The sequence below is a fragment of the Coregonus clupeaformis genome, chromosome 21, assembly GCF_020615455.1.
Source record: "Coregonus clupeaformis isolate EN_2021a chromosome 21, ASM2061545v1, whole genome shotgun sequence".
Lineage (NCBI taxonomy): Eukaryota > Metazoa > Chordata > Actinopteri > Salmoniformes > Salmonidae > Coregonus > Coregonus clupeaformis.
In genome coordinates, this window is record NC_059212.1 from 48,520,387 (window position 1) to 48,539,609 (window position 19,223).

Below are 19,223 nucleotides of genomic sequence, written 5' to 3' on the forward strand. Positions count from 1 at the left end.
AGATGAGAGGTGGAGAGATGGAGAGATGAGAGGTGGAGAGATGAGAGGTGGAGAGTGGAGAGGTGGAGAGGTGGAAAAGTGGAGAGGTGGAAAAGTGGAGAGGTGGCCGAGGTGGAGTGGTGGAGAGATGAGAGGTGGAGAGTGGAGAGGCAGGAGAGGTGGAAAAGTGGAGAGGTGGGAGAGGTGGAGAGATGGGAGAGGTGGGAGAGGTGGAAGGTGGAGAGGTGGAAAAGTGGAGAGGTGGAGAGGTGGAGAGGTGGAAAAGTGGAGAGGTGGGAGAGGTGGAGAGATGAGAGGTGGGAGAGATGAGAGGTGGAGAGATGGGAGAGGTGGAGAGGTGGGAGAGGTGGAGAGATGAGAGGTGGGAGAGATGAGAGGTGGAGAGATGGGAGAGGTGGAGAGGTGGGAGAGGTGGAGAGATGAGAGGTGGGAGAGATGAGAGGTGGAGAGATGGGAGAGGTGGGAGAGGTGGAGAGATGAGAGGTGGGAGGTGGAGAGATGGAGAGATGGAGAGATGAGAGGTGGAGAGATGGAGAGATGAGAGTGGGAGAGATGAGAGGTGGAGAGATGGAGAGATGAGAGGTGGAGAGGTGGGGGAGATGGAGAGGTGGAGAGATGAGAGGTGGAGAGGTGGGGGAGATGGAGAGGTGGAGAGTTGGAGAGGTGGAGAGATGAGAGATGGAGAGGTGGAGAGATGAGAGGTGGAGAGGTGGAGAGGTAGAGAGGTGGAGAGGTGGGAGAGATGGAGAGGTGGAGAGGTAGAGAGGTAGAGAGGTGGAGAGGTGGAGAGGTGGGAGAGATGGAGAGGTGGAGAGGTAGAGAGGTAGAGAGGTGGAGAGGTGGGAGAGATGGAGAGGTGGAGAGGTAGAGAGGTAGAGAGATGGAGAGATGGAGAGGTAGAGAGGTAGAGAGATGAGAGGTGGGATAAAACACTGAAATACTACTTCCCTTTTCACTGAGGTGTGTCAGAGTGTGAAAGGTCTCCCTGCTGTGTGAATGTTCTTAGATGTAGAGTTATGGACAACTAGGCTTTTAATGAAATTACTCAGACTTCTAAAAAGTCACACTTTAGACGAGGACAAAAGAAGGAACAGAACTTTCTGGAACCTGAACAGATTAAAAGGATAAACTAGTGGGTTATTTGGTCTTGTTCCCGAGTGGCGCAGTGGTCTAAGGCACTGTATCGCAGTGGTCTAAGGCAGTGCTAGCTGTGCCACTAGAGATCCTGGTTCGAATCCAGGCTCTGTCGTAGCCGGCCGCGACCGGGAGACCCATGGGGCGGCGCACAATTGGTCCAGGGTAGGGGAGGGAATGGCCGGCAGGGATGTAGCTCAGTTGGTAGAGCATGGCGTTTGCAACACCAGGGTTGTGGGTTCGATTTCCACGAGGGGCCAGTACAAAAAATAAAATAATGTATGCACACACTAACTGTAAGTCGCTCTGGATAAGAGCGTCTGCTAATTGACTAAAATGTAAATGTTGGCTCCAAGTCAAAAATAGTGCACTACATTGGTAATAGGGTAGCATTTAGGACCATATATAAGAGTTGGAAGGTTTTTCAGTTTCAGGGAAACACACAGGAGGTGCAGAGAGAGGGGCGCAGTGTATCTTTGGCGACACTCACAATCGCTGATGCAACGCGTGGAAACCTGAATCAAGGCGGTTTCGCAAAACCGTTATTTATGAAGGGAAGTCCCACTGAGACCAAAGTCCCTGCGACACACACACACACACTCCTCCCAGTTTCTTACCTCTTGATGAGTAGGATGGTGATGACGATGACGATGATGAGCACCACAGCCAGGACAGGACCCAGGACCCACAACATCTCCGGCTGCTCTACACTCCTGGACACGTTGGGAGACACCTGGATAGGGTCCGAGTACGGACTGGCTGAGAATGTCCTCTACAGGAGAGAGACAGGGAGAGAGTTAGAATACATATTGGTAAGGTTTCAAAGAACCAAGAAGCGACAGCGAGAGAGAGAGAGAGAGAGAGAGAGAGAGAGAGAGAGAGAGAGAGAGAGAGTGAGCGGGAGAGGGAGAGAGAGAGAGAGAGAGAAAGAAAGAGAGAGAGAAAAAAAGAGAAAGAGAGAGAGAGACAGAGAGATAGAGAGAGAGAGAGAGAGAGAGAGAGAGAGAGAGAGAGAGAGAGAGAGAGAGAGAGAGAGAGAGAGGACAACAAGAACACAATTAGACCCAACTAAATCATGAGAAAACAAAAAGAGAATTACTTGACACATTGGAAAGAACAAACAAAAAAACAGAGCAAACTAGAATGCTATTTGGCCCTAAACAGAGAGTACACAGAGGCAGAATACCTGACCACTGTGACTGACCCAAACTTAAGGAAAGCTTTGACTATGTACAGACTCAGTGAGCATAGCCTTGCTATTGAGAAAGGCCGCCGTAGGCAGACCTGGCTCTCAAGAGAAGACAGGCTATGTGCACACTGCCCACAAAATGAGGTGGAAACTGAGCTGCACTTCCTAACCTCCTGCCAAATGTATGACCATATTAGAGACACATATTTCCCTCAGATTACAGCGATCCACAAAGAATTCGAAAACAAACCCAATTTTGATAAACTCCCTTATCTACTGGGTGAAAAACCACAGTGTGCCATCACAGCTGCAAGATTTGTGACCTGTTGCCACAAGAAAAGGGCAACCAGTGAAGAACAAACACCATTGTAAATACAACCCATATTTATGTTTATTTATTTTCCCATTTGTACTTTAACTATTTGCACATTGTTACAACACTGTATATATACATAATATGACATTTGAAATGTCTTTATTCTTTTGAAACTTCTGAGTGTAATGTTTACTGTTAATATTTATTGTTTATTTCACTTTAGTTTACTATCTACTTCACTTGCTTTGGCAATGTTAACACACGTTTCCCATGCCAATAAAGCCCTTAAATTGAATTGAAATTGAATTGAGAGAGAGAGAGAGAGAGAGAGAGAGAGAGAGAGAGAGAGAGAGAGAGAGAGAGAGACAGAGAGAGAGAGACACAGAGAGAGAGAGAGGGAGAGAGAGAGAGAGAGAGAGAGAGAGAGAGAGAGAACACAAAGCCCCCACTATATCCAAGGTCTGAGGTCATCTGCCTTTGGCCTAAAGAGCAGGAACCTGGACTTCACCAACGAAATCGGAAATACAGACATTGTCATCCTACAAGAAACATGGTATAGAGGAGACGGACCCACTGGTTGCCCTCTAGGTTACAGAGCGTTCACAGTCAGCCCACTGACTCCCCTATCAGACCACAGCAAAAACACAGTCTACTTGAACAGAACAATACTCAATCATGAGGCATCAAAACTGAATAATATTAAGAAATGCTAAAGATGGAAGGAAAGTAGTGTGGAAACCTACCAAAAAATCAATTAGGCAACAACAAATTCAATCCCTTTTAGACAACTTCCTGGACAAAATGTTCCACTGTAACAGTGAAGGTGTAAACTTGGCAGTAAAAAACCTAAACAGTATATTTGACCTATCCAACCAAAAACATAGAGACCAGAAAACCTGAGCCTTCACTAAGGTGAATCACTAAAACAATACAGAAATACACTACGGAAAAAGAAGGAAAAGCATGTCAGAAATCAGCTCAATGTAATTGAAGAATCCATAGAATCTAACCACTTCTGGGAAAATTGGAAAACACTAAACAAACAACAACACGAAGAGCTATCTATCTGAAATGGAGACGTATGGGTAAACCACTTCTTCAATCTTTTTGGCCCTAAAACAAAGAACAAACAGCAAAAAAATATACATGATCAAATGCAAAACTTAGAATCAACTGATCACCCCAATCCACAAAAGTGGAGACAAATTTGACCCCAATAACTACCGTGGGATATGCGTCAACAGCAACCTTGGGGAAATCCTCAGCATTATCATTAACATCAGACTCGTACATTTCCTCAGTGAAAACAATGTACTGAGCAAATGTCAAATTGGCTTTTTACCAAATTACCGTACGACAGACCACGTATTCACCCTGCACACCCTAATTGACAAACAAACAAACCAAAACAAAGGCAAAGTCTTCTCATGCTTTGTTGATTTCAAAAAAGCTTTTGACTCAATTAGGCATGAGGGTCTGCTATACAAATTGATGGAAAGTGGTGTTGGGGGAAAACATACGACATTATAAAATCCATGTACAGAAACAACAAGTGTGCGGTTAAAATTGGCAAAAAACACACACATTTCTTTCCACAGGGCCGTGGGGTGAGACAGGGATGCAGTTTAAGCCCCACCCTCTTCAACATATATAACTACAAATTGGCGAGGGCACTAGAACAGTCTGCAGCACCCGGCTTCACCCTACTAGAATCTGAAGTCAAATGTCTACTGTTTGCTGATGATCTGGTGCTTCTGTCACCAACCAAGGAGGGCCTACAGCAGCACCTATATCTTCTGCACATATTCTGTCAGACCTGGGCCCTCACAGTAAATCTCAGTAAGACAAAAATAATGGTGTTCCAAAAAAGGTCCAGTTGCCAGGACCACAAATACAAATTCCATCTAGACACCGTTGCCCTAGAGCACACAAAAAACTATACATACCTCGGCCTAAACATCAGCGCCACAGGTAACTTCCACAAAGCTGTGAACCATCTCAGAGACATGGCAAGAAGGGCCTTCTATGCCATCAAAAGGAACATAACATTTGACATACCAATTAGGATCTGGCTAAAAATACTTGAATCAGTTATAGAACCCATTGCCCTTTATGGTTGTGAGGTCTGGGGTCTGCTCACCAACCAAGAATTCACAAAATGGGACAAACACCAAATTGAGACTCTGCATGCAGAATTCTGCAAAGATATCCTCTGTGTACATGAAAAAAACAAAATAATGCATGCAGAGCAGAATTAGGCCGATACCCGCTAATCAAAATACAGAAAAGAGCCGTTAAATTCTATAACCACTTAAAAGGAAGCGATTCCCAAACCTTCCATAACAAAGCCATCACCAACAGAGATATTAACTTGGAAAAGAGTCCCCTAAGCAAGCTGGTCCTGGGGCTCTGTTCACAAACACAAACAGACCCCACACAGCCCCAGGACAACAACACAATTAGACCCAACCAAATCATGAGAAAACAAAAAGACAATTACTTGACACATTGGAAAGAATTAACAAAAAAACAGAGCAGACTAGAATGCTATTTGGCCCTAAACAGAGAGTACACAGTGTACCTGACCACTGTAACTGACCCAAACTTAAGGAAAGCTTTGACTATGTACAGACTTAATGAGCATAGCTTTGCTATTGAGAAAGGCCGCCGTAGGCAGACCTGGCTCTCAAGAGAAGGCAGGCTATGTGCACACTGCCCACAAAATGAGGTGGAAACTGAGCTGCACTTCCTAACTTCCTGCCAAATGTATGACCATATTAGAGACACATATTTCCCTCAGATTACACAGATCCACAAAGAATTCGAAAACTAACCCAATTTTGATAAACTCCCTTATCTATTGGGTGAAATATCACAGTGTGCCATCACAGCAGCAAGATTTGTGACCTGTTGCCACAAGAAAAGGGCAAGCAGTGAAGAACAAACACCATTGTAAATACAACCCATATTTATTTTTATTTATTTTCCCATTTGTACTTTAACTATTTGCACATCATTACAACACTGTATATAGACATAATATGACATTTTAAATGTCTTTATTATTTTGGAGCTTCTGAGTGTAATGTTCACTATTAATATTTCTTGTTTATTTCACTTTTGTTTATTATCTACTTCACTTGCTTTGGCAATGTTAACATACGTTTCCCATGCCAAAAAAAGCCCTTAAATTGAAATTGAAATTGATATGAGAGAGAGAAGGAGAACAGAGTGTGTGTATCTCTTGGCATCTGACATAAATGGGGTTAGAGGAGAGGACTCCTCATCATTAGGGTTCATACCGTGACGAAAGAGAGGAGAGTGGGACCGGCGAAATAATGGGAGGGAGGGAGGGAGAGGGGAGGAGGGGAGCAGGGCTATTCCCATCTGTTTTAAATGATACATCTGATATGAGTTAAGAGAAAGAGAGGGAGGGGGGTAAAAGACACAAGGAGGAAGGAAGAGCAATCAGATAGCTATTACAGCTCAGTGTGACTCCTTTATCTGCCGAGGGATGGAGGGAGAGAGAGAGAGGATGATAGAAAGAGAGCGAGATAGAGAGGATAGAGGGAGGGAGAGAAGAGGAGAGAAGGGTACAGAGAAAGATGGAGGGAGAGATGGGGAGAGAAAGAGAGAGAAAGAGAGGGAAAGAGAGGAAGGGAGAGAGCGGGAGGACATGCAGACAGATAGCAGCCCTCTCTCCTCTCTCCATCACCCGGTATGGCACTAGGAGAGGTGGGCAGTAATCTGGATCATTAGTCGTCGCAGCACTCTACTCTTAAACACACACACACGCACTGCTCTTAAACACACACACACACACACACACGCGCACACGCACTGCTCTTAAACACACAGCACCGACATTAATTGGTAAGATAAGACAGAAATGAGCTGAAGAGTATCATGGAGTTGTCTCTTATGTTTTTAACTCCTGGGCCAGACAGGGAGACAAAGCGACAGGGAGACAGAGAGAGATAGAGAGAGAGAGAGAGAGAGAGAGAGAGAGACAGAGAGAGAGAGAGAGAGAGAGAGAGAGACAGAGAGAGAGACAGAGAGATAGAGAGAGAGAGAGAGACAGAGAGATAGAGAGAGACATAGAGAGACAGAGAGAGAGAGAGAGAGACAGAGAGAGAGAGAGAGAGAGAGACAGAGAGAGAAAGAGACAGAGAGAGAGACAGAGAGATAGAGAGAGACAGAGAGAGACAGAGAGAGAGAGAGAGAGAGAGAGAGAGAGACAGAGAGAGAGAGACAGAGAGATAGAGAGAGACATAGAGACAGAGAGATAGAGAGAGAGACAGAGAGAGAGACAGAGAGAGACAGAGAGAGAGACAGAGAGATAGAGATAGAGACAGAGAGAGACAGAGAGAGAGAGAGAGAGAGAGAGAGAGAGACAGAGAGAGAGAGAGAGACAGAGAGATAGAGAGAGAGAGAGAGACAGAGAGATAGAGAGAGACATAGAGAGACAGAGAGAGAGAGAGAGACAGAGAGAGAGAGAGAGAGAGAGAGACAGAGAGAGAAAGAGACAGAGAGAGAGACAGAGAGATAGAGAGAGACAGAGAGAGACAGAGAGAGAGAGAGAGAGAGAGAGAGAGACAGAGAGAGAGAGAGAGAGACAGAGAGATAGAGAGAGACATAGAGACAGAGAGATAGAGAGAGAGACAGAGAGAGAGACAGAGAGATAGAGATAGAGACAGAGAGAGACAGAGAGAGAGACAGAGAGAGAGAGAGAGACAGAGAGAGAGAGAGAGAGACAGAGAGATAGAGAGAGACAGAGACAGATAGATAGAGAGAGAGAGACAGAGAGAGAGCAAGAGAGAGAGAGAGAGAGAGAGAGAGAGAGAGAGAGAGAGAGAGAGAGAGAGAGAGAGAGCGAGAGACAGAGAGAGAGACAGAGAGATAGAGAGAGAGAGAGAGACAGATAGAGACAGGGAGAGAGAGAGAGAGAGAGAGAGAGAGAGAGAGAGAGAGAGAGAGAGAGAGAGAGACAGAGAGATACAGAGAGAGACAGAGAGATAGAGAGAGAGACAGAGAAAGACAGAGAGATAGAGAAAAAGACAGAGAGAGACAGAGATAGAGAGAGAGATTGAAAAAGACAGAGAGAGAGACAGAGAGATAGAGAAAAAGACAGAGAGAGACAGAGATAGAGAGAGAGAGAGAAAAAGACAGAGAGAGAGAAAGAGAGATAAAGAGAGAGAGAGACAGAGAGAGAGTGAGAGAGAGAGACAGAGAGAGAGATAGATACAGTAGATAGATACAAAAAGAGAGAGAGAAACAGAGAGAGGGAGAGCTTGGGCCCTGCTAGCTAGCTAGCTGCCTAATATGCATACCCAGGGTCCTCCTGCATCTCAGCACTATCGGGTGTCTGGGTCTATCTGACTTTCACTCAACCTGCACTGGACTTTACTCAGCCTGTCCCACATAGAGAGCCTGGGGCTCAGTTTTGTTTGACAACTGGACAAATACTTGACTCCACAGCCCCCAGAGTACAACAGTACAGTTACTAGTGTCAGTGTAGCAACACCACACATATAGGCCTGGGTGTCCATATAGGCCTGGATGTCCATATAGGCCTGGATGTCCATATAGGCCTGGATGTCCATATAGGCCTGGATGTCCATATAGGCCTGGATGTCCATATAGGCCTGGATGTCCATATAGGCCTGGATGTCCATATAGGCCTGGATGTCCATATAGGCCTGGATGTCCATTGCATAAGATAAGGCAGTGTCTCAATACATCTCAACGTGTCGACAAGGCAGTGTCTCAATACATCTCAACGTGTCGACAAGGCAGTGTCTCAATACATCTCAACGTGTCGACAAGGCAGTGTCTCAATACATTTCAACGTGTCGATAAGGCAGTGTCTCAATACATCTCAACGTGTCGACAAGGCAGTGTCTCAATACATCTCAACGTGTCGACAAGGCAGTGTCTCAATACATCTCAACGTGTCGACAAGGCAGTGTCTCAATACATCTCAACGTGTCGACAAGGCAGTGTCTCAATACATCTCAACGTGTCGACAAGGCAGTGTCTCAATACATCTCAACGTGTCGACAAGGCAGCCGTCTCAATACATCTCAACGTGTCGACAAGGCAGTGTCTCAATACATCTCAACGTGTCGACAAGGCAGTGTCTCAATACATCTCAACGTGTCGACAAGGCAGTGTCTCAATACATCTCAACGTGTCGACAAGGCAGTGTCTCAATACATCTCAACGTGTCGACAAGGCAGTGTCTCAATACATCTCAACGTGTCGACAAGGCAGTGTCTCAATACATCTCAACGTGTCGACAAGGCAGCGTCTCAATACATCTCAACGTGTCTATGTGAGTTCATATAATAGGTGTTTCAATAGTATCCATGTTAGTTGCACATTGGCAGAATTTTCAACTAGTCGGCTCGGGGATTCGAACCAGCAACCAGCAAGCTAGGCTACCTGACGAATGAAAAGATGAGGAGAGAGAGAGAGATGAAGAAGAAGAAAAAGAGAGAGAATGAGCTATATGAGGAGAAAGGGAGAGAGAATGAGCTATATGAGGAGAAAGGGAGAGAGAATGAGCTATATGAGGAGAAAGGGAGAGAGAATGAGCTATATGAGGAGAAAGGGAGAGAGAATGAGCTATATGAGGAGAAAGGGAGAGAGAATGAGCTATATGAGGAGAAAGGGAGAGAGAATGATAAAGAAAGTGAAAACTAAGTTGAGTGTGTGTGGGAGGAGAGGAAAGGAGAAGATAGGAAAGAAGATGATAGGAAAGGAAATTAGAGGAGAGGAGAGGAGAGGAGAGGAGAGGAGAGGAGAGGAGAGGAGAGGAGAGGAGAGGAGAGGAGAGGAGAGGAGAGGAGAGGAGAGGAGAGGAGAGAGGAGAGGAGAGGAGAGGAGAGGAGAGGAGAGGAAAGGAAATGAGAGGAAAGGATAGGAGAGGAAAGGATAGGAGAGGATAGGAAAGGAGAGGAGAGGAGAGGAAAGGAAAGGAGAGGAGAGGAGAGGAGAGGAGAGGAAAGGAAAGGAGAGGAGAGGAGAGGAGAGGAGAGCCAGAGAGAGGATGCAGTAATGCCAGAGTGGCAGCTTTAGTGAGTGCCTCTCTCCCTCTCTCGCTGAGTGCTCCTCCTCATATCTGTATCAAAGAAGAACAGAGATAGAGCCTCAGGCCAACACCAACCCTGCTCCATGACCCTTCTCTCCTCTATCGGTCTCATCTCCATTAAGCCTCTCCTCTCCTCCTTTCTCTCTCTAAACTCCTCCTCTCTCTATCGGTCTCTTTCTGTTCAGTCTCCCCACTCCTCCTCCTCAGTCTCCCCACTCCTCCTCCTCTGTCTCCCCACTCCTCCTCCTCTGTCTCCCCACTCCTCCTCCTCTGTCTCCCCACTCCTCCTCCTCCTCTGTCTCCCCACTCCTCCTCCTCAGTCTCCCCACTCCTCCTCCTCAGTCTCCCCACTCCTCCTCCTCTGTCTCCCCACTCCTCCTCCTCTGGCTCCCCCACTCCTCCTCCTCCTCCTCAGTCTCCCCACTCCTCCTCCTCAGTCTCCCCACTCCTCCTCCTCTGTCTCCCCACTCCTCCTCCTCCTCAGTCTCCCCACTCCTCCTCCTCTGTCTCCCCACTCCTCCTCCTCTGTCTCCCCACTCCTCCTCCTCAGTCTCCCCACTCCTCCTCCTCTGTCTCCCCACTCCTCCTCCTCAGTCTCCCCACTCCTCCTCCTCTGTCTCCCCACTCCTCCTCCTCTGTCTCCCCCACTCCTCCTCCTCTGTCTCCCCACTCCTCCTCCTCTGTCTCCCCACTCCTCCTCCTCTGTCTCCCCACTCCTCCTCCTCCTCCTTCTCTGTCTCCCCACTCCTCCTCCTCCTCTGTCTCCCCCCACTCCTCCCTCCTCTGTCTCCCCCACTCCTCCTCCTCCTCCTCCTCCTCTGTCTCCCCACTCCTCCTCCTCTGTCTCCCCACTCCTCCTCCTCTGTCTCCCCACTCCTCCTCCTCCTCCTCCTCTGTCTCCCCACTCCTCCTCCTCTGTCTCCCCACTCCTCCTCCCTCTGTCTCCCCACTCCTCCTCCTCTGTCTCCCCCACTCCCTCCTCCTCCTCCTCCTCGGTCTCCCCCACTCCTCCTCCTCCTCTGTCTCCCCACTCCTCCTCCTCTGTCTCCCCACTCCTCCTCCTCCTCCTCCTCTGTCTCCCCACTCCTCCTCCTCTGTCTCCCCACTCCTCCTCCTCTGTCTCCCCCTCCTCCTCCTCCTCCTCCTCTGTCTCCCCACTCCTCCTCCTCAGTCTCCCCACTCCTCCTCCTCTGTCTCCCCACTCCTCCTCCTCTGTCTCCCCACTCCTCCTCCTCTGTATCCCCACTCCTCCTCCTCTGTCTCCCCACTCCTCCTCCTCTGTCTCCCCACTCCTCCTCCTATGTCTCCCCACTCCTCCTCCTCTGTCCGTCTCTTCTCCACTCCTTTTGCTCACCTTCCATAATAAAGTTACTGAGACACACAGTTCCAGTCAAACGTTTGGACACACCTACTCGTTCAAAGGTTTTTCGTTATGTTTTAAAACTATTTTCTACATTGTAGAATAATAGTGAAGACATCAAAACTATGAAATAACACATATGGAATCACGTAGTAACCAAAAAAGTGATAAACAAATCAAAATATATTTTACATTTTAGATTCTTCAAAGTAGCCACCCTTTGCCTTGATGACAGTGTTGCACACTCTTGGCATTCTCTCAACCAGCTTCATGAGGTAGTCACCTGGAATGCATTTCAATTAACAGGTGTGCCTTGTTAAAAGTTAATTTGTTGAATTTCTTTCCTTTTTAATTTCTTTGAGCCAATCAGTTGTATTGTGACAAGGTAGGGGGGGATACAGAAAATAGCCCTATTTGGTAAAAGACCAAGTCCATATTATGGCAAGAACAGCTCAAATAAGCAAAGCGAAATGACAGTCCATCATTACTTTAAGACATTTCAAGAACTTTGAAAGTTTCTTCAAGTGCAGTCGCAAAAACCATCAAGCGCTATGATGAAACTGGCTTTCATGAGGACCTCCACAGGAATGGAAGACCCAGAGTTACCTCTGCTGCAGAGGATAAGTTCATTAGAGTTACCAGCCTCAGAAATCGGCAATTAACTGCACCCCAGATTGCAGCCCAAATAAATGCATCACAGAGTTCAAGTAACAGACACATCTCAACATCAACTGTTCAGAGGAGACTGCGTGAATCATGCCTTCATGGTCTAATTGCTGCAAAGAAACGCCTACGAAAAGACACCAATAAGAAGAACAGCCTTGCTTGGGCCAAGAAACACGAGCAATGGACATTAGACTGGTGGAAATCATCTGTCCTTTGGTCTGATGAGTCCAAATTTGAGATTTTTGTGTCCAACGGCCGTGTCTTTGTGAGACGCAGAATAGGTGAATGGATGATCTCCACATGTGTGGTTCCAACCGTGAAGGATGGGGGAGGAGGTGTGATGGTTTGGGGGTGGTTTGCTGGTGACACTGTCAGTGATTTCTTTAGAATTCAAGGCACACTTAACCAGCATGGCTATCACAGCATTCTGCAGCGATACGCCATCCCATCTGGTTTGCGCTTAGAGGAACTATAATTTGTTATTCAACAGGACAATGACCCAAAACACACCTCCAGGATGTGTAAGGGCTATTTGTCCTCTGTAGCTCAACTGGTAGAGCACGGCGCTTGTAACGCCAAGGTAGTGGGTTCGATCCCCGGGACCACCCATACACAAAAATGTATGCACGCATGACTGTAAGTCGCTTTGGATAAAAGCGTCTGCTAAATGGCATATTATTATTATTATTATTATTATTATTAAGGAGAGTGATGGAGTGCTGCATCAGATGACCTGGCCTCCACAATCACCCGACTTCAACCCAATTGAGATGGTTTGGTATGAGTTGGACCGCAGAGTGAAGGAAAAGCAGCCAACAAGTGCTCAGCATATGTGGGAACTCCTTCAAGACTGTTGGAAAAGCATTCCAGGTGACTACCTCATGAAGCTGGTTGAGAGAATGCCAAGAGTGTGCAAAGCTGTCATCAAGGCAAAGGGTGGCTACTTTGAAGAATCTAAAATCTAAAATCTATTTTGATTTCTTTAATACTTTTTTGGTTACTACATGATTCCATATGTGTTATTTCATAGTTTTGATGTCTTCACTATTATTCTACAATGTAGAAAATAGCAAAAAATAAAGAAAAACCCTTGAATGAGTAGGTGTGTCCAAACTTTTGACTGGTACTGTATGTTTGCACTCTCTCCTTCCTTCTCTCTCTCAAGCCCTCCCTTCCTGACTATTTCCTCTCTTTTGTTCCATTTCTCTTCCCGTCCTTCCTCCCTCCATCATGTTATTTATTTCATGCCCCCCCCCCCCTCTCTCTCTCTGTGCTTGCGTATAAATGATAGTGTTGATAGTGTTTATAGTCACCCAGCATCTCTCATCCCAGTTCCCATCAGCCTCAGGGATACTAATGTCCATGAATGAAAACACTCTCTCTCTCTTTACCTCTCATATCTTCATCTCTTATCTCTCTCTCTCTCTGTGCTGCTTGTGGTGGTTTAAGGCTGTGGTGAGACGATTATTAAACATCTGGGCTGGAGGAAGGATTGAAGCAATGTTGTAAAGACACAAGTCATTTACTCTTTAGCTGTTGTCTCAGTCTCAGCTGGATTGAGAAAAAAAACAACACCAATGATCTTCTTAACAACCCAACAAGACATACGATGCTAGTGAGCATTTCATTGTTGGTTATTTGGTTATAGGAGCCTTCAGAGGTATTGATTGTGATCGTGTCAGGGTTCTCCCATTGCCAATCGGTTTAACTGTCGTCTTTGAAGTACAGTGCATCAGTGTCGCCCCATGCCTCAAGCCCCACCACCCTCTTCTACCCCACGAGCACTTTCCTCCCCCTCCAACACTCACTCTCTCTCTCTCTTTCCATCTGAAAGCGGAGAGGAAGGGTTAATGGTGGGGCTTTATGGACAGTTAAGACCACGCTTCACAGCAATTAGTCCTGTTTTACCACGGCTCTGTCTGTCCCAGACTCCAGAGAGAGACAGAGAGAGAGAGAGATAGATAGGGCCCTGCTAGCTAGCTGCCTAATGTGCATACCCAGGGTCCTCCTGCATCCCAGCATTACATTTTAGTCATTTAGCAGACGCTCTTATCCAGAGCGACTTACAGTTAGTGAGTGCATACATTATTTTTTTCATACTGGCCCCCCGTGGGAATCGAACACACAACCCTGGCGTTGCAAACGCCATGCTCTACCAACTGAGCTACATCCCTGCCGGCCATTCCCTCCCCTACCCTGGACCAATTGTGCTCCGCCCCATGGGTCTCCCGGTCGCTGCCAGCTACAAGAGTTGTCGTTGTAGCTCTTCTCCCTGGATTCGAACCAGGATCCCTAGTGGCACAGCTAGCACTGCAATGCAGTGCCTTAGACCACTGCGCCACTCGGGACTCAGTTAGCACTATCGGTGTCTGGGTCTATCTGACTTTCACTCAACCTGCACTGGACTTTACTCAGCCTGTCCCACAGAGAGAGAGATAGATACAGTAGATAGATACAAAAAGAGAGAGAGAAACAGAGAGAGGGAGAGCTAGGGCCCTGCTAGCTAGCTAGCTGCCTAATATGCATACCCAGGGTCCTCCTGCATCTCAGCACTATCGGTGTCTGGGTCTATCTGACTTTCACTAAACCTGCACTGGACTTTACTCAGCCTGTCCCACAGAGAGAGAGCCTGGGGCTCAGTTTTGTTTGACAACTGGACAAATACTTGACTCCACAGCCCCCAGAGTACAACAGTACAGTTACTAGTGTCAGTGTAGCAACGCCACACATATAGGCCTGGGTGGCCATTGCATAAGATACAGGCCATTACAGAGTGATGGAAGAACGTTCTAAGCTGTCAATTTTGTTTTACCATACTACAATATGTGAGTCTTTCTAGGTACAGCATGTCTATATCTGTGTGTGTGTGTGTGTCTGTCTGTGTGTCTCCATTCCTCACATGTCTGTCGCTGTTATCCTGCTCTTGCTCTTTCAGTGCAGCCAGAACGAAGGCCAGATACCGCTGGTGACTGGGCAGGGGGCGGTTGTAGAAGCCGTTGTAGCTCTTCTCATCTCCCAGGGTGAACGTAGCAGGCAGGGAGGCCAGCTTGGCAGCGATGTATGGCCGGGTGGGTTCAACCTGGCGCCGCCGACGCAGGACAGGACCCTCGTCAGACTCCAACAGCTGAGGACAGGGTTTCGAGGTTAGAGGTTAAAGGTTGAAGTTCAGGGAGAGGTCAGTGGAGTAGGTAGATGTTGTCCTTAACCACTGCTTCAGAAGCTGCGTCCCAAACGGTACCCTATTCCCTACACAGTGCTCTAGAGTTTATTTAAATGAAGTTCTTGTACGGGGGGTTTCCATTGACAACCTTGATGTTGGGGCTACTGCACCAATAGATGCTACTAATACAACGACTCACCTCCTCCAGGTCCATCTCGTCAGGGTTCTCCCATAGCCGTGACGACGACTGGGACACCGGCACCACCACGATATAGTACCATCTGAGAACACACACCACAACATTTACATGACATTTATTGACCACCACAGAACAGTCAACAAAACTGAAATACACTGTTTCTTGCAGCTTGAATTTGGTATTTTCACAATGTGAGTAACATAGTTTTACTTCCAATTTTTTAAAATTAAGTATGTTAAAAGCAGCTTTTCTGTGTTGGAATGGTATGAAAAATATGAACGTGAGTAGACCGCGGATTGGCCAGATCACATCATCCTCTATGAGGAAATAGCAAGCATTTTTTAAACGGTCTCCTCCTCTCCTCTCCTCTCCTCCCTTCTCCTTCTCTCTCCCTCTACTCTCCTCTCCCCTCTCCTCTCCCCTCCTCTCCTCTCCCCTCCTCTCCTCTCATCTCCTCTTCTATCCTCTCCCCCCCCTCTCCTCTTCTCCCCTCTCCTCTTCTATCCTCTCCCCTCCCCTCCCCCCTCTCCTCTTCTCCCCTCTCCTCCTCTCTCCTCTCCTCTCCTCCCCTCTCCTCCCCTCTCCTCTCCTCTCCTCTTCTATCCTCTCCTCTCCTCCACTCTCCTCCTCATCTCCCCTTCCCCTCTCCTCTCCCCTCCCCTCTCCTCCTCCTCTTCTAGCCTCTCCTCTCCTCTCCTCTCCTCTCATCCCCTCTCCTCCTCTCCCCCTCTTCTCTCCTCTCCTCCCCTCTCCTCCTCTCCTCTCCTCCTCTCCCCCTCTTCTCTCCTCTCCTCCCCTCTCCTCCTCTCCCCCTCTTCTCTCCTCTCCTCTCCTCCCCTCTCCTCCTCTCCCCCTCTTCTCTCCTCTCCTCTCCTCTCATCCCCTCTCCTCCTCTCCCCCTCTTCTCCTCTCCTCCCCTCTCCTCCTCTCCCCCTCTTCTCTCCTCTCCTCTCCTCTCATCCCCTCTCCTCCTCTCCCCCTCTTCTCTCCTCTCCTCCCCTCTCCTCCTCTCCCCCTCTTCTCTCCTCTCCTCTCCTCTCCTCTCCTCTCCTCTCCTCTCCTCCTCTCCTCTCCCCCTCCTCTCTCCTCTCCCTTCCTGATCCTTTCTGCTGCAGCAGTGTGATCCGTCTATCTGTTCGTCTCAGAGTGGTAGAAGACATATCTACAAGATACCTATTACTCAATAACCAGCTGCAGTTACACTGTCAATCTGAACCCAGCCTCACAGTGTGTGTGTGTGTGTGTGTGTGTGTGTGTGTGTGTGTGTGTGTGTGTGTGTGTGTGTGTGTGTGTGTGTGTGTGTAAGCCTCTGTCGTGTGTGTGTTTATGTGTGTGCACGCTTGTGAGCCTCGAACGTGCTCTGCAGCACAGTAATCTTTTTACCAATCAGGGTGCTGCTCCCAGCTCTGACCTCGGTTGCCGTGGCGACTGGGAGAGCAGTGTGAGAGGAAGGATCTAACAGTTCTAACCAACCACTCCTGGACTGCCTCCCAAATAGCACCCTATGCCCTACATAGTGAATTACTTTGACCAGAGCCCTATGGGGGGGAATAGGGTGCCATTTGGAAGTTTTGAGTTCTTAGGTTGGGGAATTTTGGGGCAATTCGACCAAAATGTCCCCGATTGCAAAAGAAGGTAAAAAGTATTGGCAATTTGCTAGTGCTGCAGTAGAGGAATGGACTTCTCAGATGGTACAAGGATCATTTGCTTTCTCAGTTTGCTGTCTACAAAGAGTTTGGGCTACTTCATTAGTCAGATTTGGCCCGAAATCATACTAACCTGCCTTCAGCAGTAGTCTGTACATTAGTACTACTAACCTGACTTCAGCAGTAGTCTGTACATTAGTACTACTAACCTGACTTCAGCAGTAGTCTGTACATTAGTACTACTAACCTGACTTCAGCAGTAGTCTGTACATTAGTACTACTAACCTGACTTCAGCAGTAGTCTGTACATTAGTACTACTAACCTGACTTCAGCAGTAGTCTGTACATTAGTACTACTAACCTGACTTCAGCAGTAGTCTGTACATTAGTACTACTAACCTGACTTCAGCAGTAGTCTGTACATTAGTACTACTAACCTGACTTCAGCAGTAGTCTGTACATTAGTACTACTAACCTGCCTTCAGCAGTAGTCTGTACATTAGTACTACTAACCTGACTTCAGCAGTAGTCTGTACATTAGTACTACTAACCTGACTTCAGCAGTAGTCTGTACATTAGTACTACTAACCTGACTTCAGCAGTAGTCTGTACATTAGTACTACTAACCTGACGTCAGCAGTAGTCTGTACATTAGTACTACTAACCTGACTTCAGCAGTAGTCTGTACATTAGTACTACTAACCTGACTTCAGCAGTAGTCTGTACATTAGTACTACTAACCTGACTTCAGCAGTAGTCTGTACATTAGTACTACTAACCTGACTTCAGCAGTAGTCTGTACATTAGTACTACTAACCTGACTTCAGCAGTAGTCTGTACATTAGTACTACTAACCTGACTTCAGCAGTAGTCTGTACATTAGTACTACTAACCTGACTTCAGCAGTAGTCTGTACATTAGTACTACTAACATGACTTCAGCAGTAGTCTGTACATTAGTACTACTAACCTGACTTCAGCAGTAGTCTGTACATTAGTACTACTAACCTGACTTCAGTAGTAGTCTGTACATTAGTACTACTAACCCCAGGAAGAGTAGCTGCCGGAGGGGATGGCTGCCGTTTTATGGGCTCTTAACCAACCGTGCTATTTTGTTAGTTTTTTCGCATTGTTTGTAACTTATTTTGTACATAATGTTGCTGCTACCATCTCTTATGCCCGAAAAGAGCGTCTGGACATCAGAACAGCGATTACTCACCTTGAACTGGACTAATAATTTTTCTTTAATGAATCAGACGAGAGGGATTAGGATCCAGACGCCCGACAGGGCCCTCATCCCCGTCATTCAGTAGAAAGAGACGGAGATATCGCGGAAGGAGATCAGGGGTGCCTGGTAAGACACCCGACAGGGCCCTCATCCCCGTCATTCAGTAGAAAGAGACGTAGATATCGCGGAAGGAGATCGGGGTGCCTGGTAAGGAGCCGGCGACGAGCGGCTATCTGCCTTTGCCATCGGTACTATTGGCCAACGTACAATTGCTTGATAACAAAGTGGACGGACTACAAGCACGTATATCCTACCAACGGGACATTAAAAACTGTAATATCTTATGTTTCACCGAGTCGTGGCTGAATGGCGACATGGATAACATACAGCTGGCGGGATATACACTGTATCGGCAGGATAGAACAGCAGCCTCTGGTAAGACAAGGGGTGGCGGTCTATGTATATTTGTAAACAACATCTGGTGCACGATATCTAAGGAAGTCTCAAGGTTTTGCTCACCTGAGGTAGAGTATCTCATGATAAGCTGTAGACCACACTATCTACCAAGAGAGTTTTCATCTATATTTTTCATAGCTGTCTATTTACCACCACAAAACGATGTTGGCACTAAGACTGCACTCAATGAGCTAGTGGCCGGGGACTTTAATGCAGGGAAACTTAAATCCGTTTTACCTCATTTCTACCAGCATGTTAAATGTGCAACCAGAGGGAAAAAAACTCTAGACCACCTTTACTCCACACACAGAGATGCATACAAAGCTCTCCCTCGCCCTCCATTTGGCAAATCTGACCATAACTCTATCCTCCTGATTCCTGCTTACAAGCAAAAACTAAAGCAGGAAGCACTAGTGACTCTGTCAATAAAAAAGTGGTCAGATGAAGCAGATGCTAAGCTACAGGACTGTTTTGCTAGCACAGACTGGAATATGTTCCGGGATTCTTCCGATGGCATTGAGGAGTACACCTCATCAGTCACTGGCTTCATCAATAAGTGCATCGATGATGTCATCCCCACAGTGACCGTACGTACATACCCCAACCAGAAGCCATGGATTACAGGAAACATCTGCACTGAGCTAAAGGGTTGTGCTGCCGCTTTCAAAGAGCGGGACACTAACCCGGAAGCTTATAAGAAATCCTGCTATGCCCTCCGACAAACCATCAAACAGGCAAAGAGTCAATACAGGACTAAGATCGAATCGTCATACACCG

At 47.1% G+C, this 19,223-nt stretch overlaps 1 protein-coding gene across 3 annotated transcripts in view; it reads right to left on the reverse strand.

The window, feature by feature from the left end:
- The window catches only part of LOC121535393 (receptor-type tyrosine-protein phosphatase F), a 419,130-nt gene that overhangs the window by 70,764 nt on the left and 329,143 nt on the right, over window positions 1-19,223 (reverse strand). For all 3 annotated transcript variants that reach the window (XM_045205947.1, XM_045205949.1, XM_045205948.1), the window contains 3 exons: window positions 15,118-15,199; window positions 14,658-14,882; window positions 1,752-1,906 (listed from right to left, as the gene is read on the reverse strand). In XM_045205947.1, coding sequence (XP_045061882.1) covers window positions 1,752-1,906; window positions 14,658-14,882; window positions 15,118-15,199 — 462 coding nt within the window. The remainder of the gene's footprint in view (window positions 1-1,751; window positions 1,907-14,657; window positions 14,883-15,117; window positions 15,200-19,223) is intronic.